Here is a 27,510-nt window from a genome sequence, read left to right on the forward strand (position 1 = left end):
ACTGTCTCAGTTATAATCATTAATCTGTAGGAATTAGTGTAACTCAAGTGACTGTACTAATAGACAACGCTCAAGACTCATGGAAACTTTGTAACAGTTGATCAGAACATTTGATTAATCAGCAGCTCAATATCTCCTCTGCCAAAGTACTACCCAGATTATCCTCGCTGTTGGTCTGCTGAGAACATTAGTGCTTGAATCCTCCCCTTCATTTTCAGCCCTAAACTAGCACACAGAGCAGCTTAGCCTTTTTAAGCATCGGTGTGTGCTCAGGAATATTGGTTTTAGGATGAAAATAAATGGAAAAATAAAATTACTAAGACTCCGAGCAGCCGGGGTAGTAGAATCTGTCCACTGAGCAGCAGGATCTGAAGACCTAACTAACCAGTTGTTCAAAGGCCAATTGTTTAAAGTGCAGGTGAATACCAAACACCAGAAACCAGGAAGTGCCTGTATTTGTTCAATCAATTCTACTGATCATTTGGGCTACTGTTCACAGCATCTTTACAATGCAGAAGGAGGCCACTGGCTCTCTGAAAGAGCATTCGGCTTAGTCCCACTCCCCTGTCTTATCCCCATAACCTTGCACATTCTCTCTTTTCAGATTGCAATCCAATTCCTTTTTGAATACCTCAATCGAACTTGCCTCTACCATCCTTGGGAGGTTCGTTCCAGACTCCAAACATGCCCTGGGTGAAATGTTTTCCTGACATCACTTTAACTCCTTATAAACTTATCAATTGCATTGCTATTGCTGTCATTTCATGGCACAAAACCAGGCTAAACCAATTTCTCTCTGCACATTTTTAAATTCAAAGAAAATACAATCCAAATTTATGAAAATTATACACAATTCATGATTTCTCATTCTTTTAAAGCCTCTGCACTGCATGGTTAATGATTTAGTACCAGCAAGATTTGTATGCTATATCTTCGAGGGCACTAGTTCTTTCAAGATTACCATGCATTGTACTAGTGTGTGCCTTTCCATACAGTCTGTATACAACTTCCATACAGCACTATTTACTTTTCACCCATGATCAATGTTGTATACTTGCTAATGAGTAAACAAATTTCACTTCCTTTTTTTTATCGTGGGACATGGTTATCGCTGGCTAGTCAGCATTTATTGCCCATCCTTAGTTGCCCGAAGGCAGTTGAGAGTCAACAATATTGCTGTGGCCTTGGAGTCACATGTAGGCTAGACTGGGTAAGGACGGTAGATTTCCTTCCCTAAGGGACATTGGTGAACAATTGACAATGGTTTCATGGTCATCAGTAGATTCTTGATTCCAGTTTTTTAAAATTGAATTCAAATTCCACCATCTGCCATGGCGGGATTTGAACACAGGTCCTCAGAACATTAGCTGAGTTTCTGGATTAATATGGATTAATAGTCTAGTGGTTAAATCATTAGGCCATCGTCTCCCCCATCCTGAAAAGGTATTAAAAGGTAAAAACAGTTTGAAGCATGCTTATAATTGATTTAACTGAACATTTAAGAAAATTTATATGTTAGACATTTATTAATAGAAAAAACATTTATTCAACAGTATTCATGTATATGGAACATGGGGAAAGGATTTATGGAATGATCGTCCAAATTGAAAGTAATTACTCTCCATTTGTTCATGGCTGATGGACAAATCTGTAAAATTAATATTACTTCAAGACTAGGGCAAATCCCACACCCGATAATTACTTTATTTGGCTACGAGATGAAAAGGGGAGTGGGATAAGCCAGGAAACTTGGGACATCAGCCCAACATCGGTGGTAGCAAGTTTTCAGAACCGTCTCCTTGAAAAAGGATGTGTTACTCAAGTATAGGCTGAATGCATTTATTGAAAGGTAAACTGTGTCTAGCTGATTTGATTGTATTATTAAGAGGTGATAGACTATTATTGATTAAGGTAGATTTGTAAATACATCTTCTGGAAGGCATCAACAAAGCACCACACAAGATGTTAATTAAGAATGAATGTAGTGGTATGAATATGAAACTGAGTCAGTAACAGAAAGCAGGGCATGGTGGCAAATGGATGTTTTCCAGATCGGGAGGTGATTTGCACTCGTATTTGATCTAAACTTCAGAATGACAAAGGTGGGATGGTAAAATGGGCAAAACAAAATGGCAGAAGGATTTCAATGCAGAGTTGTATGAAGTAATGCATTTTGGGATACTAATACGAAAAGACAGTATAATATAAATGGTGCAGTTTTGAAAAGTGCAACTGAGCAGAAAGACATTGAAGGTGGCAGGGCAAGTTGTTAAGATGGCTGAAATATCATTGTTTTAATATTTAATATCTCTGTTTATAAGCCCAAAGAGATCACGTAAGAACTTTATAAATCTAAGTTCAGCCTCAACTGGGCAGTAAGGATGCAAAAGTCTTAGAAAGGGTAGACAGGAAGTATATCATAATCCCGTTAGGGCATGAAGGATTTCAATTATGAAGAGAGTTTGGAAAAGTTAGGACTCTGCCTCAGAACAGAGAGAGAAAAATTGTTCCTTCTGCCAAGTGGTCAGTAACTAGAGATCATGGCCCAGATATTCTGGTCTCCGGATGGCCGTTTCCCAAAGCTTAACTGGTAGATGCATTGGAAGTCCCAATGTAAGGAAGCCACGGGAATTGCCTGAGAAGTTACAACTTCTGACGGGCTATTCCCCTGCATCCAAGTTTGTGTTAGAGAGTGGGATTTTCCAGCTGTGCTCGCCCCAAGACAGGAGGATCTTGCCCGAGATCAATGGACCTTTGCATGGTCTGGGTCCTGCCTGCTATGAGTCCCATGGCGGGCGTGAAGGGAAAATTCTGCCCAGAGACTTTGGAGGCTTCTGACTCACTTAACAGAACAGTTTTTCAGGAAGCTCTAGACAGAAATAAACTAAGCAACATGATCTCTTTGGGCTTATAAACAGAGATATTAAAGTCAAGAGGGTAGCCAGGGAAAGGGTTGGTCCACTCAAGGATAGTGGAGGGAATCTATGCATAGAACCAGAGGAAATGGGCGAGACACTAAATGAATACTTTGCCTCAGTATTCACCTAAGAGAGGGACTTGATGGATGAGGGGCCTAGGGTAGGGTGTGTAGGTATTCTGGATCATGTCGATATCAAAAAGGAGGTGGTATTGGGCGTCTTAAAAAGCATTAAAGTAGATAAGTCCCCTGGGCCTGATGGGATCTGCCCCAGAATACTGGAGGCGGCAAGGGTGGAAATTGCTGGGGCCTTGACAGAAATCTTTGTATCCTCATTGGCTACAGATGAAGTTACAGAGGACTGGAGGATAGCCAATGTTGTTCCATTGTTTAAAAGGGGCAGCAGGGATAATCCAGGAAATTATAGGCTGATGAGCCTTACGTCAGTGGTAGGGAAATTATTGGATAAGATTCTTAGGGACAGGATTTACTCGCATTTGGAAACAAACAGACTTATTAGTGATAGACAGCATGGTTTTGTGAAGGGGAGGTCGTGTTTTTCGAGTAAGTGATGAAGATGATAGATGAGGGAAAGGCAATGGATGGTGTATACATGAACTTCAGTAAAGCCTTTGACAAGGTATCTCATGGTAGACTAGTACGAAAGGTGAAGTCACATGGAATCAGAGGAGAGCTGGCAAGATGGATACAGAACTGGCTTGGCCACAAAAGACAGAGGGTAGCAGAAGAGGAGTGCTTTTCTGAATGGAAGGCTGTGACTAGCGGTGATCCACAGGGATCAGTTCTGGAACCTTTGTTGTTCATAGTATATATAAATGATTTGGAAGAAAATGTAGCTGGTCTGATTAATAAGTTCGCAGACTACACAAAAATTGGTGGAGTTGCGGATAGTGAAGAGGATTGTCAGAGGATACAGCAAGATATAAACCGGTTGGAGACTTGGACGGAGAAATGGCAAATGGAGTTTAATCCGGACAAGTGTGAGATAATGCATTTTGGAAGGTCCAATGTATGTAGGAATTACACAGTAAATGGCAGAGCCCTTAGGAATATTGACAGCAGAGAGATCTGGGCGTACATGTCCACCGATCACTGAAAGTAGCAACGCGGGTGGATAAGGTAGTCAAGAAAGCATACGGCATGCTTGCCTTCACTGGTCGGGGCATTGAGTATAAAAATTGGTGGGATATGCTGCAGCTGTACAGAACCTTAGTTAGGCCTCATTTAGAATAGTGTGTTCAATTCTGGTCACCACACTACCAGAAGGATGTGGATGCTTTGGAGAGGGTACAGAGGAGGTTTACCAGGATGTTGACTGGTCTGGAGGGTATTAGCTATGAGGGGAAGTTGGATAAACTCAGTTTGTTCTCACTGGAATGACGGAGGTTGAGGGGTGAACTGATAGAGGTTTACAAGATTATGAGTGGCATGGGCAGAGTGGATAATCATTCATAGGGTAGAAAAGCCAAGTACTAGGGGGTATAGGTTTAAGGTGCCTGGGTAAAGTTCAGAGGAGATGTGCAAGGCAAGTTTTGTTTACACAGAGGTTGGTGAATGTCTGGAACGCGCTGCCTGAGGAGGTGGTGGGAGCAGGTACAATAGCATCATTTAAGGAGCAACTAGACAAATACATGAATAGGATGGGAATGGGAGGATATAGTGCATACGGTTTTAGTTTAGGCAGGCATCATGATCGGCGCAAGTTTGGAGGGCCGAAGGGCCTGTGCCTGTGCTGTACTTTTCTTTGTTCTTTGTATATTTAACTGGGGCAGCACAGTGGGATGGCACGGTAGTACACTGGTTAGCACTGCTGCTTCACAGCGCCAGGAACCGGGTTCGATTCCTGGCTTGGGTCACTGTCTGTGTGGAGTTTGCACATTCTCCCCATGTCTGAGCACCTCCAGGTGCTCTGGTTTCCTCCCACATTCTGAAAGACGTGCTGGTTAGGTGCATTGACCCGAACAGGCAATTAGGGGAATTTCACAGTAACTTCATTGCAGTGTTAATGTAAGCTTTACTTGTGACTAATAAACTTTAGCTTTAAAAATACTCCTGGGTAACTATACAAATGACATTCGTGATCCCGCCGCCCCAATACCATCCTCCCCGCACCCCGACCTTATCACCCCACCCAGCTGACACCCTAGGCTTACCATCGAACTCACAGGGCGCTTTACCACTTAGTCACTTACCTCACTCACACTCATTCACTAACACAGTGAAAGGTTATTTAAATGTCCCACAGTTTTTCAGTGTGTTAGTGAGAAAAAAAAACTTGCCAAAACATGGCAGCTAGAGCCATAAAAAAAGGGGTGCAACTTAGCTTTCCCCGATTATCCTGAACTGTGAAGGAGGACTCGGGGAACAAGTATGCTCTACATTTCTGAACAGGCCCGGTTTAGAAGTCCGGGTGAGAAATGCAGAGCTCCGGCACTGTGTTAAAATAAAAGCAGGAGCAGAGTGGCAATCAGACAGTGACTGCCACTCCTCAGAAGATTCAGCCCAGATTTAAAATCATTGGCAAAGTACCTGGAAGGACGACCAAGAAATATGTTCTTAATCAAAGGGTTGTCAGGATCTGGAACACTTTGCATGAAAAGATGGTGGAATTTTAAACGGGAAGTGGACAGAAACTTGAGGTTGAGTAATTTATAGTGCCTTGAAAAAAGGGGGCATGAGCTCCTTCTCTCCGACTCTTTTACACTGTGGTGCTGGGCCCTGGTGATCCCTGCGCTGCCTGGATCTTGTCCAGCCTGAGTCAGAAGGTTGGGCGAGACAGGTATGGACAAAATTTGGCACGGTAAGTGGGTATGGAGTGGCAATCTGGTGCTGATTGCCATTGAGTGAAGTTAGGGCCCAATGTACATGTACACCCTTCAATGGTTCTGATAAATAATCTCTTATCTAGGCTGATGGTATCACCTTGTACATCAACATATATTTGAGATTTCCAATATTGCAGATTTCTCTTTATTGCTTCATACTGAGATACTTTCTTGATCAAAGGGCCTTTGTTGTTATGTTGCCTTTTTTATCCAAATCCAGAACTAATATATGTAATGTTTCTGATACCAGTAAATCTATAATTGGAACATTTCTCAACTTCTATTGCAGTGACCGTGATAGTAACAGAAGTTATTATTTGTTAGCCATTATCTCCAAGGGTAATTAAGGGGGAATTATTGACTTTGAGCAGTAATATCAAGTACAACAGATCAAACCTATGATAACCTAATCATTAGTGTGATGAACTTCACAAGGGAAAAATCAATTTTGTAGTTGACCATCTGGCATTAACTTTGGTAATACGGTAGCCTGAGTCACAGGCTGTGGATTCAAAACTTACATTAGGATTGGAGTACAGTCTAAGCTGATACTTCAGTGTGGTACTGACGGAGATCGGCACTGCAGGAGCCAACTGAGATGTCAAAATATCAGCCTATCTACCCTCCAGATGTATAAAAAAAGGGCCAGTTGTGATTTTTAAGAGCAGCAGTGAGGTTTTCCCAGTATTCTGACCAGCATTTATCAAATTGAAAACTGAATTAATCATCAAACTGGTCATTTATCTAGATTGCTGCTTATGGGATCTTGCTGTGTGCACATACTTACAAAATAACAGTGACTATCTTTCAAAAGAAATTCATTAGCTGTGGGAAATCCTGAGAATGTGAAAGGTGTTATATAAATGTAAGCTCTTTCCTCTAATTACATTCTCTCATTTGCACAAAAATAAGATCTCTTTTTCTAGGCTAATTAAAGATGGGCAATGAATGCTGGCTTAGCCAGTGACACCCACATCCCATGACAGAAATAAAAAAGTGTTTAGCTGTTGATATCATGGGCAAGTTTACAGTACCAGGGTTTGCTCTTTCCTCTCATACTTCTATACTTGCCCTGTTATACATTCAAATCAGAAATGAGTTACAATTAGTTCTCAAACATGGCATGCAATGGAACTTTGTATAATAGATTATTCCTACCTCTGATTGTATGACTTTAATAAGAAAGAAAATATGATAAACTGTTTTGGACAACATAGAGAACTGCCGACAGCACTCCAGAAAGATCTGTGTGGAAGACTCCACCCGTTGCTGCAGTTTGCTCCAGAAGAGTGTCAGTTCCCTGAAATCAAAAGTATTTAGCTGTTACTGATTTCACAAGTTCAGAGCATGTGGAGTCAGGGGACAACTAGGAACATGGGTAGCATATTGGCTACAAAACAGAAGAGAGTGGCTACTCAGGATAGCAATTGCTGCAAAAGTGGATTAGTATTGGGACCACCGTTTTTTACAATATGCTTAAACAATTTGGACTCTGGAATCAGAAATATCACAAAAAATTTGTGGACACCAAATTGCAGGGTGTAGTTAACACTGAGGAAGAATGTGACAACATTTAACAAGACATTAATAAAATTACTCAATGGTTGAATATTTACCAAATTAATTTCAAATAGAAATAGTTGCTAAATAGTTACAGATTTGGAACATTGTTGGAAAAAGAGACATGCTGGCGAAAGTTTTCATCTTGCACTCATCAAGACAGACACAAGAATGCCAAATTTCAAAGGGAGCAACAACTTATACTGCATGGGAAAAGGGAACTGAGCTGTTGGCAAATGGACTCTGGTCAAGGTGAGCCATGGAGATTGTTGCCCCCTATCTTTTGTTTCAAATTAAAAATGGCACAATGAAGTCTAGGGTTATGGGGCGGGGGCAGAGGCAGGATGTGGAATTAAGGGCCATAAGCATATTAGTCATGGTCTTATTAAATGCTGGAGCAGGCTGAATGGCCTACTGCTCCCATTTATGTTCTTAAGTAGGGTTGCATAGGGTCTGTAGCATTAAAAAACAGGCCATTCAATCCAATTGGTCTGTGCCACACAAACCTCCATCCACCCCTATTCCTCTAATCCTATCTACATATCTTTCTATTCCTTTCTCCTTCATGTGCTTATGTAACTTTCCTTTAAATGCACCTTGAAATTATAGAATGATGCAGCACAGAAGTAGGCCATTCAACCCAGTGTTCTTTGGCAAATCTATGCTATTAATCCCCTGCTCATTCCCCAAAGCCCTGTACTTTTTTTTTCAACTATTACCCAATTTTCCTTTGGAGGCTCCCTATTGAATCTGTTTCTGCCACACTTTCAGGCATCACATCAACTCGCTGTACTTCTCTTTTTAAAAAAATGTTTCTACTTGTCACCTCTAATTCTTTTGTCAATCAATTTAAATTGGAGTCCTCTGGTCAGTAACCCTTCTATCAATTTCTCTTCAATCACTCTATCAGAACTATTCATGATTTTGAACACCTATAACAAATCCCCCCTTGACCAATGCTATGCAGTTCAGCTACTCTTTGTGGTAGTGTATTCCATATTGTCATCACTCCAAGTAAAGAAGTTTCTCTTGAAATTTCTGTTAAAGATATTTTTATAATCATGACCTTTAGCAGAAATGTAAGTGGAAACATTCTTCCACTGTATTAAATCCTTTCATAATCTTAAAAGTCGCTATCAACTCAGTCCTCAGCCTCATCTTTTCTAGAGAAGTGTCCCAATTTGTCCCGTCACGGATATTCTCTTAGTTCTGGTATCATCCTTGTAAACCTTCTTGGCACTAGATTCTGTATGCTTTATATAATATGGAGACTTGAGCTGTGCACAGGACTCCCAAGAGTGATCTCACCAACAGATATACAAATTTATCTGGTAATGAACTCGAGTGTTTCGTTTGCTTTGCTTTTTTATGTTCTTTCTGTCACAATTTAGATCATATGTATCTTTACCCTGGATCACCTTATTCCTCTACCCTATTGACTCTTATTCAAACAATATGTGAACATCTTAGTCTTCAAATATGCCACCTCACATTTACCAAAATTGAAATTGCTGAAAAAAAGTTTTTCGTCTTTCACTCAAGACAGACAGAAGAATACTAAATTTGAATGGGAGTAACAATTTATATTGCATGAGAAAAGAGTGTTGATAGTTTGGCAGTAGACAGATTATTTGAGGCATTGCCATGGAGAACTATTGTCTCCAATGCTTTTGTTTATTTGAAAGCAAGGTACAATGCCCAGACATACTCCTATTGCCTAAAGGACAGATATGGGTGCCCAAGGCACACACAGGTGATACCCCATTATGCCCCATTTTATCGATGAATTAGCCAAATGGCTGAGTGAGTTGCTGCAATCAGTTCTGAATCAGTTTTCACATGCACAGTGAAAGATTCCTTAACCTTCGTGAAACTTATGTACAACAGGCATATCGATAGCAATGTCGTGTTCATGTGCTCGTTTGATATTTCAAACCTGTTCACCAATGTGCCATTCAAGGAAGCCATAGATATTTGCATGATGCTGCTATATCTTGGCAATCTAGACACACTGCCATTTCTGAATCTGCATTTATTGAACTTATGAACTTGGAAACTCTTGCAATTGAGTTCAGCTTTAAACACACCATATAAGCTCAAATAGATAGTGTTGCCATGGGATCTCCTCTCGGCTGAGCTCTTGCTAACATTTCTGTTGGTTTCCACAGGAAATGTTTTCATGAAATGTCAATGGACCCTGTCCACATTTCAATGCATAGATGATATGTGTGCTATCTTTGAATCTGCAGCCGCACGTAAGAACTTCATTACCTTAAACGTACTTCATCTTGCACTCAAATTCCCATTTGAAATTGAACAGTCTAATGAGCTCCCTTTTTTTGACTTGTTATGTGAGGAATCTACTCAAGCCTGTCCTCACTAGTCAATATGAGCATCGCGATGCACATCTCCACATGCTAGAAGATCGACCTTATTGGCAATCTCTTAACTAGTCCAGAGCCATTTGATCACTGTGCAAGCTTGATGCCAAATTAGGGCGCATTAGTACTTTGCTGTGGGATAATGGCTACCCTGATCAGGTCATGCTGATCATGCATCTCACAATGGGCCTAATTACATTTAAATGTGCTAATGCACATTGAAACAGGACCAGCAAGATCATGAGAGATGAGAAACCAAGCGCGAACTTGATTTTTTGCTTCTTGCCCAATTTAACTGGCTTGCCACCCCGATCAACCAGTGGGACGAGGCAGTAAGATCGCCTCCCCATGTGTTAGTATAACACACTGAAACACTACCAAATCGTTTGCATTATTCTTCTTCAGTTTTCTGCTCGAGCTAAGTCTGACTAACAACACTCTGTTCTCCACTATGGGTAGGGCAAAGAGGCAGGTCTTTTAACCACCCCAGTAAGAACAGAGATCAAATCCCATGTTGCTGGCATCAATCTGACCCAAACTGGCTGTCCAACCAACCGAGCCAAACAGCTCCCCAAAGAGCCTGAGTTGCTGAATACTACATGTACATTGTAGCTTGAGGTATGGATAGTGACGGTGTAGAGTAGGGTTTCCCAAACTTTTCAAGCCACAGAATACTTTTGCCCCCCATAGAGTACTGAAGGGACCTGTGAGAAACACCCTGATTACATTGAAGAACCAAACCACAAAAAAAATTGTGCAATAGGTACAAACATACTAAAAAACTTAAAAAGATGCTTCTACGTCTTACTTTATTTATTATTCATTTATTATAATAAACAAATACTTCAAAGTCTTACTTCTTTTTGTCATTTTTAATGGCAGCATCCGCTCAAACACATTCCCTCACCCACTCTCACCTGACTCTTCTTCCCAACCGAGCCACACCACCACCCTCCTGCAGCCAACTCTCAGCCACGCGGGCTCCAGCTCTTCTCCCCCACACCCCCCCTCCAACTAAGCTCCCCACACCCCCCCTCCAACTAAGCTCCCCCCCCCCCCCCCCCCAACTCCCACGGTCCCAGGTCACCTTCCCACCCGTGCCCCTGGACTGAGAAGAGCCGCCCCTGGCCTTGGCTCTCCTCTGACTACCCCCTGTCCCTCCTCAGCCCTTGGCTCTTGCACCCTCACCCACCCCCCAACCTTTGGCTCTTCTTGGGGCCCACTCAGACCAGTCAACTGCAGGTGAGAGTGGGTGAGGGAGTGTCTTTGAGTGGGGGCTCCTATTAACAATAACAAAAAGTTAAGACTTGGAAGTATTTGCTGAATAACAGAATAATAAATGTACACATACAAGACTTAGAATCCCAGTCACAGAACCCAGTCTGAGAACCTCTGGTATAGAAACTCCAATTTCTTTTCATCATATGGCTGACCAGGAATCTTGCTCTTACCACATGCCATTGGCGGAAGGATTGTTGATACTCAACCATGTTATGAATGCATCTTCCATGGCCATCATGTCCTGGAGTGGATCTTTAACCTGGAGCTTCTGACTCAGAGGTAGCGACACTACTCATTGTGCCACAAAACCTCAGCACAATTCCATTATTACAAAATTATCCTTAACAAGCAATTCTTTACACAGATACACTCAGCTATTTAACTGTACCAATAATATTCATTTTTCTGTTAACTAGCCAAAGCTTACGAACAAATTAAACACAGTAAAATCTGATTAAATCACCATTTTAACAATTGGCTCTAAAGCAAATTTCTGAAAGTTAGCACAGAAGGTTTTAATTTAGAATATTTTGAAGCAAATATATTTGATATAAAGCAAAAAGTCTCAACAAAACTCCTTGGAGGACCTCAAATAAAATGTACCCACCATTTTAATTATCACGCCCTTTCACTCTTGCAATACTATCGATTATTCTTTTGTCAATTGCACATATTTGTTTTAATCTGTTAAAGAACTTGGTGAAATAGTGGGATAGCATGCAGTTGCTTTTCTTAGGCTCAAAGCCTGAATGGATGAGTTTGGACAGTCTTTAACCACTTCTGGTGGGGAGTGATCCAGTTTATAGCATTAAACTATACACTATGGTGCAGGCTGCTGCAATATCACTCAGAGAAGTCATAAGAATAGGGCACAATGATGGATTTGGAATGTTCTTCTAAGGATAGCTAAGGCACGTTGCTGTAGCTGAGTAAGAAGGACATTATATCTGGGTATGCTAGAGAGTGCTTGATGCTGATTCTGAATATTTAAAATGGAAAAAAATATGCCTTTTCTCAGTGTTCACACATCAGACAAGCACAATAGTTATCAAAGGAAAATGATAACATAGCCAGTTTATGCTGACATTGCTAAAACATCAACAGAAAGGGGACTGCATCTCCATAAACAATTTTGAGAAGATCAGACATCTGGAAATGAAAAAAGGCTTTCTTCCAGTTGTATCTTGAGAACCATAGACTCCTAAGGTGAATCTCCACACAAAAAAAGATTAGTTTAGCAAATGCTCTGGTAATAACACATAATTCACCTCCAGCAGGTGAGAAGGGTGACTCACCATGCACAGTATACATCTCCCTGCTGAAGCTGCCGTGTGAGGAAAGCTGTGCATAAGATGAGGGCTAAGTTCTCCTCCCCATCAGACTCCAGGTTGCATATCATCTCCAATGCATCCTTGCAGTCAACTGCTGAGATCTTAAACACAAACACAACAATTTGAGGACTACAATTAAAATATGTTTTCTGGAGCAACTAACAAGGCAAAGGAACGGACAAATCTCCAAAATTCTGGAACACCACTGAACATGTTGGAGAAGATGGCAACTAAGATCAAACGGATTGGTTTATGGGACATCGTCGAAGGCACTTATAAAGGTGGATAAATTTAGGAACAGAGTGCCAAAATGTCAGACCAAGATGTCTGAAGTCAATGTTCATTGGTGGTGTAGACAGGAGACATTCAAGAGCAGAGAATGAACACATACAAGCCATACAAGATTACAGAGTTAAGGTTGAACAAAAACATAGAACATAGAACATTACAGCGCAGAACAGGCCCTTCGGCCCACGATGTTGCACCGACCAGTTAAAAAAAAAAAAACTGTGACCCTCCAACCTAAACCAATTTCTTTTCGTCCATGAACCTATCTACGGATCTCTTAAACGCCCCCAAACTAGGCGCATTTACTACTGATGCTGGCAGGGCATTCCAATCCCTCACCACCCTCTGGGTAAAGAACCTACCCCTGACATCGGTTCTATAACTACCCCCCCTCAATTTAAAGCCATGCCCCCTCGTGCTGGATTTCTCCATCAGAGGAAAAAGGCTATCACTATCCACCCTATCTAAACCTCTAATCATCTTATATGTTTCAATAAGATCCCCTCTTAGCCGCCGCCTTTCCAGCGAAAACAATCCCAAATCCCTCAGCCTCTCCTCATAGGATCTCCCCTCCATACCAGGCAACATCCTGGTAAACCTCCTCTGCACCCTCTCCAAAGCCTCCACATCCTTCCTGTAATGTGGGGACCAGAACTGCACACAGTACTCCAAGTGCGGCCGCACCAGAGTTGTGTACAGTTGCAACATAACGCTACGACTCCTAAATTCAATCCCCCTACCAATAAACGCCAAGACACCATATGCCTTCTTAACAACCTTATCTACTTGATTCCCAACTTTCAGGGATCTATGCACACATACACCTAGATCCCTCTGCTCCTCCACACTATTCAAAGTCCTCCCGTTAGCCCTATACTCAACACATCTGTTATTCCTACCAAAGTGAATTACCTCACACTTCTCCGCATTAAACTCCATCCGCCACCTCTCGGCCCAACTTTGCAACCTGTCTAAGTCTTCCTGCAAACTACGACACCCTTCCTCACTGTCTACCACACCACCGACTTTGGTGTCATCAGCAAATTTGCTAATCCACCCAACTATACCCTCATCCAGATCATTAATAAATATTACAAACAGCAGTGGCCCCAAAACAGATCCCTGAGGTACACCACTTGTAACCGCACTCCATGATGAATATTTACTATCAACCACCACCCTCTGTTTCCTATCCGCTAGCCAATTCCTGATCCAATTTCCTAGATCACCCCCAATCCCATACATCTGCATTTTCTGCAGAAGCCTACCATGGTGAACCTTATCAAACGCCTTACTAAAATCCATATATACCACGTCCACTGCCTTGCCCCCATCCACCTCCTTGGTCACTTTCTCAAAAAACTCAATAAGGTTAGTAAGGCACGACCTACCTGCCACAAAACCATGCTGACTATCACCTATCAATTCATTACTCTCCAAATAACTATAAATCCTATCCCTTATAATTTTTTCCAACATCTTGCCGACAACAGAAGTGAGACTCACCGGTCTATAATTCCCGGGGAAGTCTCTGTTCCCCTTCTTAAACAATGGGACAACATTCGCTAACCTCCAATCTTCTGGTACTATACCAGAGGCCAACGACGACCTGAAGATCAGAGCCAGAGGCTCTGCAATCACTTCTCTTGCCTCCCAGAGAATCCTTGGATAAATCCCATCCGGACCAGGGGATTTATCTATTTTCAGACCCTCCAGAATATCCTGCACATCCTCCTTATCAACTGTAATACTGTCTATTCTACTCCCTTGCAACCCAGTGTCCTCCTCAGCTATATTCATGTCCCCTTGCGTGAACACCGAAGAGAAATATTGGTTCAATGCTTCACCAATCTCCTCCGGTTCCACACATAACTTCCCTCTGCCATCTATAACTGGCCCTAAACTTGCCCTAACCAACCTTCTGTTCTTGACATACCTATAGAACGCCTTAGGATTCTCTTTAACCCTATCCGCCAAAGTCTTCTCATGTCCCCTTTTATCCCCCTTTGATAAACTATGTTATCTCTGCCAATGAATCCACCTTCTCTGTGACTCACTGAACACCTTTAGTGTGATTTCTGCCTCGCTGACAGAACCATGAAAGGCCAGCATCAGTCTCACATTGGCCTTGGCTATAATAATAGCATTTTGGTAATGGATTCACACACAGAGTTCTGAAGAGTCGCTGGCATTCATGGAATCATTCCCCAGCATCATAATCACATTCAGAAGGTAAAATAAAAAATATAGTATTGTGTCCATGTCCAGTTCATACACAGTTTGCTTCATAGTGAGCTCATGCAGGGCAGCTTATGTTCCTCGACAGCGTGTTAGACTTTGTTTGATTTTCATTAGTAGAAGATACCAGAGGTTTGGTTGCTCTTGCCACATTTCAATTATGAAATTGCATTAAGATTTGAAAAGCTCTATCTATTGTGAGAAGATTCCAACAGGAGGAGGGAGAACATCCCTGACCTGACCAGGATAGTGACTAAATCCACTAGTGGAAGCAGACATCACGATAACATTTTTTTGATGTGCTGATACAGCTAACCTTCATCACAGACATTTTTTTTTGGACAGATATATCAATTGTACCCTACAAAACTCACCAAGTAGGAAAAGCCAAATTGACTGTTAATTGATTCTGGTAGTTGAACTCTGATCTTTTATTTGAGATGAAACAACGGAAAATTAACTTCTGGGCGACAGCCTTGCAAGATGATGGTTTGTGCTGTTGTGGTCAGTTCTGTGTTCTGCATCACGTAGTGTGACTCAGAAGCTGGCATGGCAGTCTCTGCTGCATTTGCTGCAGAGAATGACAGCTGTTCAGAAAGGTATATGATTTACTGACCTTTACTTTCTCTGGGCCCTTTTCTCAGCCAGCTGAGCTTTACTTACAGAAACATTAAACTTCAAAATAAATATCATAGAATGGAACCATCGAAGGCAGCCATTCGGACACTGTGTCTATGCCAGCCCCATTAAGGAGCAATTCACATATTGCCACTCCCTTACTCTTTCCCCACATCCCTGCATATCCTTTTCAGATTTTTAGGTAATGTAGAAAAATTGGTAGAATAGAAAGAGGCCACTCTGCCCATCATGTCTGTGCCTACTGAAAAATGGGCTGTCCAACCTAATCACATTTTCAAGCACTTGATCTGTAGGTTACTGAAAGTTACAGGACTTCAGATGCATAGGTACCTTTTAAATGAGTTTAGGATTTGCACCTCTCCTTGCCTTTCAGGCAGGGAGTTCCAGACCATACCACCCTCTGGGTGAAAAAAAACCAATTCCTCAGTTCCATTCTAATCCTTCAACCAATTGCCTTAAATCTATGTCCCCTGACCTCTCTACGAAAGTAAACAGACCCTTCCTCTGTCCAAGCCCCTCACAATTCTGTACATCTCTCCTTAACACCCCGCCTCTCCCCGTTCCAAGGAAAACAACCCCTCATTACCCTATACCTCAAAATATTTTCTCATTTATTGTGCATCCCTTTGCCTTGCTTGACATCCCCAAATGCATCACCAAGTTGAATTCCATTGTCACTTTTCTGCCCACTTGACTAGTGCATTAATATCCTATCAACCCACATGGCCAATTTTTGCATCGTCTGTGGCTACTTGATTATGTCCCCTACAATTAAGTCCAAATCACTAATATATACCACAAAAAGCAGGGGACATAATGCTGATCCCTGCAGAACCCCACTGGAAAAAGCTTTCCAGTCACAAAAGTACCTGTCAACCATTACCCTTTCTTTCCTGCAACTCAGCCAATTTTCTATCAAGCCACCTTACATTCCTCTGGATCCCACTGTCTTGTATTTTTTTTAAACCACGTGGAATCTTGTCAAAAGCTGCTAAAATACATGTAGTCCACATCAATTGCACTTGAGATCCTTCTCAAAAATGTCAATGAAGTTGATCAGACACTATCTTCCCTTAACAAGTCCATGCTGACTGTCCTTGATTATTCAGTACCAAAGTAACAGTTTATCCTATCACTCAGAACTGATTTCAATCATTTGCCCACTCCTGAGAACAGACTGATTGGCCTATATCATCCTGTCTATTCCTCGCTTCATTTTTAAACAAAGGTACAACATTAGCATTTCTCTAATTAATCCTCATCCAGTGAGGATTTGAAAATGATGATCAGAGAATCCACTATTTAATTGACGGCCTGCAGATATCACAAAACTGAAATTCTTCTGTTTGGAAATAATACTGCTAGATGCGAAAGTCCCTGAAAGAACATAGATACAATTTTCATTTAAAAAGATCTTTCACAAAATTACTAAGCTTGCTTTGCTTTGTCAAAACAGAGTCAATAATTGGACCATGCTTACCTCTTCCATCAATATGTCGCTGGATGATGCAGTACAGAGACAGGTAAGGTAGATCTGTTTAAAAATACTCTTTGTACCAATTTCTGGATGTTCTGCACAAACTTTTGCCAACTTTGTAGCCTGATCAATTCTCTTTCCTTTGACGAGGTGTCGGATTCGCATTTCAAGGAGGGCAGGACCTTCCTGTACCAGAAATTCATTCACTGCAAAGATCATAAATCTATCAATATCCTCAAAGATTGCTCATTTTTACTTACACGATTTTATAGACTACAAGTTTCTGAAACTGTCATCTCACCTCTACAAGCTCCTAGTCTGCAGCTGAACCACCCAACTACATTCTTCTATTGTGTGCCTGAAGTAGTGTAACCAGGAAATTTGTATGAAACATCAAAAGCTGGAGCCCAGCATAACTGACAAATTAGAAGGAATATAAGCTTACACATAATCAATATAGAACGTGTTAGAAATTCAGTTTCTTTAATTTTAACAATAGGCAATTAAATACACGTTCTGCTTGCATGGTCAAATGATTCCAAAGACCAACAACCAACCTGTAACATGAGTACGATATGATACAGCACTGAAGGCCCATCGTGTATGTCCCAGTTCTTTGCTAGAGATATTCAATTAATCCCTAACCTTTCCTCATAACCCTGTAGCTTTTTCCCCCTTCATGTATTTATTCGTTTCTCTTTTGAAAGTTAGTATTTAATCTGCTTTCACTATCCTTTCAAGTCATGCATTTCAGGTCATCATTAGTCACTAGCTCATGTTGCCTTTGATTTTTTTGTCGATCACCTTAGATCTGTCTCATGATTACAGACCCTTCTCGGAGTCATGCAGGACAGATGAGGCATTAGGCCCATCAAATCCATTCTGGTTTTCTGTAGAGCAACCCAGTCAGTTACATCCTCCCATTCTATCTTTGTCACCGTGCAAGTTTATTTCCCTCAACTGCCTATCCATCTTCCTTTTGAAATCATCGATTGTCTATGTTTCCACCACCCTTGTAGGCGACAAGGTTCAGGTCATTACCACCCACTGAATTAAAAGTTATTCTTCACAATCCCTTAAAAGTCATGGTAGTCAGATGGAGTGGATATCTGCTCACAAACAAGGCACACAGAGACACAAAATCAAGTTACAGAATACTGATTAGAATGCGAATCTCTACAGCCAACCAGGTCTTAAAGATACAGACAATGCATTAAGCACAGGTTAAAGAGATGTGTATTGTCTCCAGACAGGACAGCCAGTGAGATTCTGCAAGTCCACGAGGCAAGCTGTGGGGGTTACTGATAGTGTGACATGAACCCAAGATCCCGGTTTAGGCCGTCCTCATGTGTGCGGAACTTGGCTATCAGTTTCTGCTCAGCGACTCTGCGCTGTCGTGTGTCGTGAAGGCCGCCTTGGAGAAGCATCTCACACACAGGATTACACTGTTGACAAGACAGTATGCCCTTGTGTCTCTGTATGCCCTGTTTGAGAGCAGATATCCACTCCATCTGACGAAGGGGCAGCGCTCCGAAAGCTAATGGCATTTGCTACCAAATAAACCTGTTGGACTTTAACCTGGTGTTGTTAAAACTCTTACTGTGTTTACCCCAGTCCAACGCCGGCATCTCCACATTGTGAGATGCCGGTGTTGGACTGGGGTAAACAGTCCAGAAGTCATGGCTGCCATGGTCATGGAAAATTACAGCTTCGTTAGGAGCGCTTGCTCACATGATCTTCTGACTCAAAAATATGAGTGGTGCTATTGAGCCAACCCCGTCAGTTAGCATTACATTAGCACTGCTGTATATTAAATGATCTGCCATCAAGGATGGGATTTATTTAATGTTAATCCACTGCATCAAAATTACATCTTTCTGAGCTCATTTTAATGCACTTTTAAATTTGTTTATTCATTCAAGGGATGTAAATCACTGGCTAGGACAGCATTTATTACCCATCCCTAGTTGCCCTCGAGAAGACGGTGGTGAGCTACCTTCTTGAACAGCTGCAGTCCACATGGTCTAGGTACACCCATAGTACTGTTAGGGAGGAAATTCAAGGATTTTGACCCATTGACAGTGAAGAGAGGGCAACATATCTCCAAGTCAGGGTGGTGAGGCTAGGAGGGGAACTTCCAGGTGATGGTATCTGCTGCCCTTGTCGTTCTAGGTAGGTTTGTTCAACCTTCTTGTACGAGGGGCCACGTTTCAATTTTTTTTTAATCACTCGAGGCCGATGAGCAAATTTCGAAAAGTTAAAGTTTGGTGCAACATTAAACATGAACATCAATAAAATGTTGAGGTATGAAGGAAAAAAACAACATCCTCAGCAAAAATATAGCAATGTCAAAACAATAAATTGGTCATTTAAAATATTGAGTAATTAATAAACGCGACCATTAGAGTACAAGAGGGCCAAACTGTGTTTTTCCAGCTCACACTTGGTACTCATTAATTTATCTTCACCTATTGTGTGAGCATGTTGGTGTATGGCAGTGAGTGAGAGTGTGAATCGTAAGGCTGGGGATCTCTCTCCTCTCACACACACCAGCAGCCAGCGTCTCTTTCCTCCCACTCCCCCGCCACCAGCGGCAGTGAGTCTCAGTCTCTGACCTTTTAATGAAAGTAAGGTCATTGATGAAACAGCTGAATATGGTTGGGCCTAGGACACTACCTTGAAGAACCCCTGCAGTGATGTCCTAGAGCCGAGATGATTGACCTCCAACAACCACAATCATCTTCCTTTGTGCTAGCTATGACTCCAACCAGTGGAGAGTTTCATCCTGGAGTACAATCAGGAAATGGATTTTTAAAATTAGACTTGCATCTTTCTCTAGGTTCTCTCCTTTCTCCCTTTATGCCCTCACCGAGTGCATCAGAGTCATAAGTTCCACCTTTACTTCCTCTACCCTATTCCCACTAAATTGCTGACCACTAACTTCCCTCCAGGTCCCCAGGTTAGCTCTTGAAGATGTAGTGGGCCCGATTTTACCATCAAGTTGTGCCCCTTTTCGGGCACGAAAACTTGGTAAAGTCGGGCGTAAGGCGAGTAGCTTGATCTGCGCCCGCCTCTGCGCCAGTTCCCCCCTTACCAAGGCCCGAAAATGGCCGCAAACGGGACTGCGCCCGAAACAGATGTGGAGCGGGAATGGAGTGGTTGCTGATTGGAGTGAAGTCAGTGACTATCCACATTGCATGCATTTAAATTGACTTAATGGGCTTCACGCCCAACTTAACCTGCACTTCCCCCTTTACCACCGCTTCGCCCATCCAGAATCGGGGTGAAACAGACCATGCAGTACAAAAGTCCAATTCAGGCGCTCCAGTTAGTGAGGAGGTAAGTGCTGAGCGTCTGAGGAGGAAGCGAGGGGTCTGCTGCCACTCTGCCTGAGGTCAGTGAGGGGGAAGGGCATGTGATTGGTCTAAGTGGCGGAGGGGGTGGGGGGGATAAGGGGGTCAGTAATGTTGTGGGGGTGGGGCAATGTCTGTGGGAGCCAGGGGGAGGCAGTATCCGGCCCGGGAGCGATGTGGCAGGGGAGCCACATTCTATCTATTTTTGTCTGATGAATTTGTGTTGATGAAGGTAGGGCAGTTGATGTCATATACATGGATTTTAGTAAGGCGTTTGATAAGGTCCCCCATGGTCGGCTTTTGATGAAAGTGAGGAGGTGTGGGATAGAGGGAAAGTTGGCCGATTGGATAGGTAACTGGCTGTCTGATCGAAGACAGAGGGTGGTGGTAGATGGAAAATTTTCGGATTGGAGGCAGGTTGCTAGCGGCGTGCCGCAGGGATCAGTGCTTGGTCCTCTGCTCTTTGTGATTTTTATTAATGACTTAGAGGAGGGGGCTGAAGGGTGGATCAGTAAATTTGCTGATGACACCAAGATTGGTGGAGTAGTGGATGAGGTGGAGGGCTGTTGTAGGCTGCAAAGAGACATAGATAGGATCCAAAGCTGGGCTGAAAAATGGCAAATGGAGTTTAACCCTGATAAATGTGAGGTGATTCATTTTGGTAGGACTCATTTAAATGTGGATTACAGGGTCAAAGGTAGGGTTCTGAAGACTGTGGAGGAACAGAGAGATCTTGGGGTCCATATCCACAGATCTCTAAAGGTTGCCACTCAAGTGGATAGAGCTGTGAAGAAGGCCTATAGCGTGTTAGCTTTTATTAACAGGGGGTTGGAGTTTAAGAACTGTGGGGTTATGCTGCAATTGTACAGGACCTTGGTGAGACCACATTTGGAATATTGTGTGCAGTTCTGGTCACCTCACGATAAGAAGGATGTGGAAGCGCTGGAAAGAGTGCAGAGGAGATTTACCAGGATGCTGCCTGGTTTGGAGGGTAGGTCTTATGAGGAAAGGTTGAGGGAGCTACGGCTGTTCTCTCTGGAGCGGAGGAGGCTGAGGGGAGACTTAATAGAGGTTTATAAAATGATGAAGGGGATAGATAGAGTGAACGTTCAAAGACTATTTCCTCGAGTGGATGGAGCTATCACAAGGGGGCATAACTATAGGGTTCATGGTGGGAGATATAGGAAGGATATCAGAGGTAGGTTCTTTACGCAGAGAGTGGTTGGGGTGTGGAATGGACTGCCTGCAGTGATAGTGGAGTCAGACACTTTAGGAACATTTAAGCGGTTATTGGATAGGCACATGGAGCACACCAGGATGATAGGATGGGGAGAGCTTGATCTTGGTTTCAGATAAAGCTCGGCACAACATCGTGGGCCGAAGGGCCTGTTCTGTGCTGTACTGTTCTATGTTTGCGCAAGCGCAATTCGAGGCGCCGATCGGAGCCGCAGGATTTCGGATGCGTTAAGCCCCGCTCACAGCCTTGTGCAGCGCGATTCGGAATCGTTAATAATATTTTTTCAGGCAGAGTGCGTATGGGGGTGCCTGAGGACGGGTCTAAAAGTCAGATCTGAAACACTCCCAGTTTCAAGTCCGTCCAGCACTTAGAATCAAAATGGTAAAATAGGGCCCTATGCCTCCCTCCTTTAAATCTGCTGTCATCAATCCTCTCCGAACGGACAGTTAACTGCCAAGCATTGTTTGAAATTTAAACCAGGCAGTTGACCCAGATTGGTTCAGGCATTGCCTTGGGGATGAATCAGCAAATGGCTGTCACTTATTTCACCAGGTGTAAGGTGTGCACATGTTCTTTTTGTCTGCAAAGAACCTGGTCCTGTGTGTTAACATGTAGCTTCCAATACATGTAATGCACCACACTGAGCCCAACTGACAATCTTAAATTGGTTGTCAGCATAATTCTGAGCACACCGTGGAATAGTTCGTAAATGTTGGCCAATCGTAGATGTCAGTAAGCATTACTTGGAGCATTCTCCATGGCAACGCTTTTAGCAATCCACTTGCCAACCACTCAGCATTCTTATAAATTGTTCTTTTCCCCTTACACTCGCACTTTTGCATAGTGTCTTCATGTTTGCAAGATGAAAAACTTTGACATGTTTCTTTTGTTGTCAATACAAAAGAAAAAGTAAACAAAATGGGTTCAGTGGTTATGACTTGAAACTATTGAACTCAATGTTGAGTCTGGAAGGCGTGAAGTGCCAAATTGAAGTGGAAAATTAAAACAAAAGGCAACTGGAAGCCAAGGGTCATGCTTGCAGATTGAATTGGGGTGTTCAGCAAAGTGGTCACTTAATCTGTGTTTGGTCTCCCAAATATAGAGTATGCCACATTGTGAACAGTGACTACAGTATACTAATAAGGGAAGTAGTACAAGTAAATAACTTTTATCTGGAAGGAGTGTATAGGGCCTTGATTGATGATGAAGGAGGAGATAAATGTTTAGATGTTGCATCTCCTGCATTTGAATGGAAGGGTTCATGGGAAGGAGAGGGGGTGCAGGGGGTGATTTGATGAGCAGTGCAGCAAGGTGTCACAGAGGGACAGGTCCCAATGGAATGCTGAAAGGTGCGTTTGGTGGTGGCATCATGTTTGAGATGGCAAAAATGGCAGTGGATGGACTATCAGATATGTAGACTGGTGGGGTGGAAGGTGAGGATAAAGGGAACACCATCATGGTTACATACGTGCAAGATTAAAGCGCATGGGATTGGGGGAAGTGTACTGAGATGGATAGAAAACTGGTTGGCAGAGAGGAAACAAAGAGTAGGAATTAATGGGTGCTTTTCAAATTGGCAGGCAGTAAGTAACCAGTGGGGTGCCACAGGGATTGGTGCTGGGACCCCAGCTATTCACAATATATATTAATGATTTGGATGAGGAAACAAAATGTAACATCTCGAAGTTTGCAGATGTTACCAAGTTGGGTGGGAGGGTGAACTGTGACAAGGATGCAGAGGTCCTTTAGAATGATCTGGACAGGTTGGGTGAGTGAGCAAAGCAATGGCAGATGCAGTATGATTTGGATAAATGTGAGGTTAATCACTTTGGAAGCAAAAACAAGAAGGCAGATTACTACCTGAATGGCTGTAAATTGGGAGAGGAGAGTGTGCAGCGGGACCTGGGTATCCTTGTGCATCAGTCACTGAAGATAAGCACAAAGGTGCAGCAGGCAGTAAAGAAGGCAAATGGCATGTTGGCCTTCACTGCGAGAGGTAGAGTACAGGAACAGGGATGTGTTGTTGCAATTATAGAGGGCCTTGGTGAGGCCACACCTAGAGTGTTGTGTGCAGTTTTGGTCTCCTTTTCTGAGGAAGGATGTTCTTGCTCTTGAGGGAGTACAGCAAAGGTTTACCAGGCTGATTCCGGGGATGGCGGGACTGATGTATGAGGAGAGATTGACTAGGTTAGGATTGTTTTTGTTGGAGTTCAGATGAAATAGGGGGGAATCTCATAGAGACTTATAAAATTCTAACAGAAGTAGACAAGGTAGATGCAGGGAGGATGTTCCCGATGGTGGGTGTGTCCAGAACCAGGAGTCACAGTCTGAGAATCCAGGGTAGACCATTTAGGATGGAGGTGAGAAGACATTTCTTCACTCAAAGAGTGGAGAGCCTGTGGAATTCATTACCACAGGAAGTAGTTGATGCCAAAACATTGAATGTATTCAAGAGGCAGCTGGATATAGCACTTGTGGCGAATGGGGTCAAAGGTTATGGAGAAAAAGCAGGATTAGGCTACTGAGTTGGATGATCAGCCATGATCGTAATGAATGGCGATGCAGGCTCTAAGGGCCAAATGGCCTCTTCCTGCCCCTATCTTCTATGTTTCTATAAGAACATGAGAACTAGGAGCAGGAATAGGAGTAGGCAATTTAGCTCCTTGAACCTACGATTCAACACATGGCTGATCTCATCTTGGCCTCATCTCCACATTCCTGCCCATAATCCTTCATCCCGCTACTAATTATAAAGCTATCTCCTCCTTAAATTTGTTTAGCGTTCCGGCATCCACTGTACTCTCCGGTAGAAGCACTACCCTTTGAATGAGCAATTCCTCCTCTTTTCTGTTTTAAGTCTGCTACTCCTAAGCCTAAAGCTATGGTCTCTCGTTCTAGAATGTCCAACAAGAGGGAACACCTGCTCTACAACTACCCTGTCAATCCCCTTAGCATCTTGTAGCCTGATAGGCTAACTCTGTATCATCAAAGAACAGGCGCAGGAGTTAATTGGACAGTGGCTGTTACTATGCCTTGAACAGGCAGTGATTGAACACAGACCCATGTGTTGTTTTCCTGAGAGAAATATGACCCTGAGAGAGACACGACTGAGCATTTGTGACCAAAAAGATTGGTTAGTGCCTGTCCTGCGAATACATGATTGGAAACATGATCAGTGCTAGTAAAATCAAAGAGACATCGGGAGTGATAACCTGCAGCACTTACCACTACAGGAGAAGCTTAGGACAAGATCCTAAGTCTGGGGCAGAATTTTCCTACCCTGCCCGCCACAGTGAATCATAGAATCCATACAGTGCAGAAGGAGGCCATTTAGCCCACTGAGCCTGCACCAATAACAATCCCACCCAGGGCCCATACCCATAACCCCACATATTTACCCTGCTAACCCCCCTGAAGAAAATGCGGCAATTTAGTGTGGCCAATCAACTTAACCAGCACATCTTTGGATTGTGGGAGGAGACCGGAGCACCTGGAGGAAACCCACACAGACACAGGGAGAACATGCAAACTCCAGACAGTGACCCAAAGCCAGAATTGAACCCAGGTCCCTGATGCTGTGAAGCAGCAGTGCTAACCACTGTGCCGTGAGAATTGTAGCGGGCGGGACACGGACCATGAAAAGGTCCGTTGACTTTGGATGGGATTTTCCAATTTTGGGGCAAGCGTGGCCAGAAAATCCCACCCTGGGACTCGGAGCCATTGGAACAAAACTCACCCCGAGGGAGTCTGTTCACCTCACCTCGTAGTATCCAAGTCCAAGTCATAAGTTTGGATATTTTTTGTGAAGCTTTTGATACCTTTTGGATACATTTTGTACCATGAAGTAGGTTAGAGGTTAGATACTTTGTGCATAACAAAAGTAAGACAAAGGTTCAATACATTGTGCAATGAGGTTTTGATACTTTTTATTGTGGAGTTTTGATACCAAGTTACCACAAAAGGAAGGTACAATAAAGGAGATTGTTTTATGATAATGAGAGTTTGTGTGTCTTTGTCTGTAACATCAATTGATCCTGCATCCGAGAGGCAACAATCTTATATATCTCAATTAGATCTCCTTTCATTCTTCTAAAATGAAGTGAGTATAGGCCTAAACTGCTTGATCACTTTTCATCAAGTACTTCATCCCTGAATCAATCTAGTGAACTAGAAAGGGGGAGGGGGTGAAAGTAGAAGTGCATGGATGGAACAGAAACAATTGGGGGTCCTATGCATTAGGATAGCAGTGAATGCTTGGTTGAGGAAAAAGGAAGAAATATCAGAAATGCTTGCAGGGAAGACTGCAGCATTAGAACAGATGCAACAGAGATGTAGAAACTTAAAGAATGCTTCCATGGTGTGAGGAAGTGCAGTTACCATAAAACGTAGGAGCAGAAGTAGGCCATTTGGGCAGTGGAGTCTGCTCCACCATTCAATGAGATCATGACTGATCTGATGATTATCCTCAACTCCACTTCTCCACCTTATCCCCATAACTCTGGGTTCCCTTACTGATTAAAAATCTGTCTACTACAAGCCCAACCTACTCAACCTCTCCTCATAAGAAAATCCCTCCATACTCAGGATCAAACAATGAACCTTCTCTGGATTGCCTCCAATGCCAGTATATCTTTCCTTAGATAAGGGGACCACAACTGTCCACAGTATTCAAGGTGTGGTCTAACTAGTACCTTATATAGTTTTAGCAAGACTTCCCAATTTTTATGTTCCATTCCTTTTGAAATAAAAGCCGACATTTAATTTGCCTTTCCTATCACCTGCTTAGCTTGCATCGTAGCTTTTCTGTTTTATGCATGTGCACTCCTAAATCCCTGTGCTGCTGCTTTTTGCATTCAAATAATATTCAGCCCCTTTATTCTTCTTGACTTCACATTAAGGTGGTTTTGGGATTCAGGAGGTTCATAATGAATATTATTTAATAGCCTATCTCAGAAATGGAGACAGATAAGTCAGGGAAAGGATGAGTCGGAGGTGGATGTTACTCACAGTAAAGGGATATGGAGGAAGAATCAATATGGTCAGGTCTTTCAGGATCAAGCATGTTTATTGCATAACATATCCTCGGTGGTACTAACCTACAAGACGCACTGACCTCAAAGTGTTCCAACGCTTTTGTGTTCCTCAAAGTGTTCCGACTGTCTCTATTTATAGTACAATAAATGTCACATGATTAACTAGCAATTCTCTTCAGATGATTGCCACACACTGATCAGCAGTATATTGACAGCAGATCATGCGAAGGTACAGAAAAGATTTACCAGGATGTTGCCTGGTATGGAGGGCATTAGCTATGAGGAGAGGTTGGAGAAACTTGGTTTGTTCTCACTGGAGCGACGGAGGTTGAGGGGAGACCTGATAGAAGTCTACAAGATTATGAGAGGCATGGACAGAGTGGATAGTCAGAAGCTTTTTCCCAGGGTGGAAGAGTCAATTACAAGGGGGCATAGGTTTAAGGTGCGAGGGGCAAGTTTTAAAAGAGATGTACGAGGCAGATATTTTACACAGAGAGTGGTGGGTGCCTGGAACTCATTGCCGGGGGAGGTAGTGGAAGTGGATACGGTAGTGACTTTTAAGGGGCATCTTGACAAGTACATGAATAGGATACGAATAGAGGGATATGGTCCCCGGAAGCGTAGGGGGTTTTAGTTAAGTCAGGCAGCATGGTCGGTGCAGGCTTGGAGGGCCAAAGGGCCTGTTCCTGTGCTGTAATTTTCTTTGTTCTTTGTAAGAGAATGGCGGAAATTGAAAGTAAATGATGAAATTTCAAATTCAGGTTGAGAGCAGAAAACAGCAGTAACATAGTCATCAATGTAATGGAAAAAAGGTGAGGGCTGAGTGCACAGGAATAACGGTCTCATTTCACTTCTACCTCAGTTCATCTGCTGCTGAAATACTTGTCTATGTCTTTGTCAACTCTTAACTTGACTACTCCAATGCACTT

At 42.8% G+C, this 27,510-nt stretch overlaps 1 protein-coding gene across 4 annotated transcripts in view; it reads right to left on the reverse strand.

Annotated features, from left to right (window-relative positions):
* The window catches only part of znf292b (zinc finger protein 292b), a 252,138-nt gene that overhangs the window by 9,533 nt on the left and 215,095 nt on the right, over window positions 1-27,510 (reverse strand). The window contains exons 5-7 of one of the 4 annotated variants that reach the window (XM_078230034.1): window positions 16,962-17,164; window positions 12,281-12,417; window positions 6,922-7,063 (exon numbers count right to left, since the gene is read on the reverse strand). In XM_078230034.1, coding sequence (XP_078086160.1) covers window positions 6,922-7,063; window positions 12,281-12,417; window positions 16,962-17,164 — 482 coding nt within the window. Of the gene's footprint in view, window positions 1-6,921; window positions 7,064-12,280; window positions 12,418-16,961; window positions 17,165-27,510 lie in introns of those variants that run through there. The other 3 variants (XM_078230035.1, XM_078230036.1, XM_078230037.1) reach the window with 3 other exon arrangements.

The sequence above is a fragment of the Mustelus asterias genome, chromosome 15, assembly GCF_964213995.1.
Source record: "Mustelus asterias chromosome 15, sMusAst1.hap1.1, whole genome shotgun sequence".
Lineage (NCBI taxonomy): Eukaryota > Metazoa > Chordata > Chondrichthyes > Carcharhiniformes > Triakidae > Mustelus > Mustelus asterias.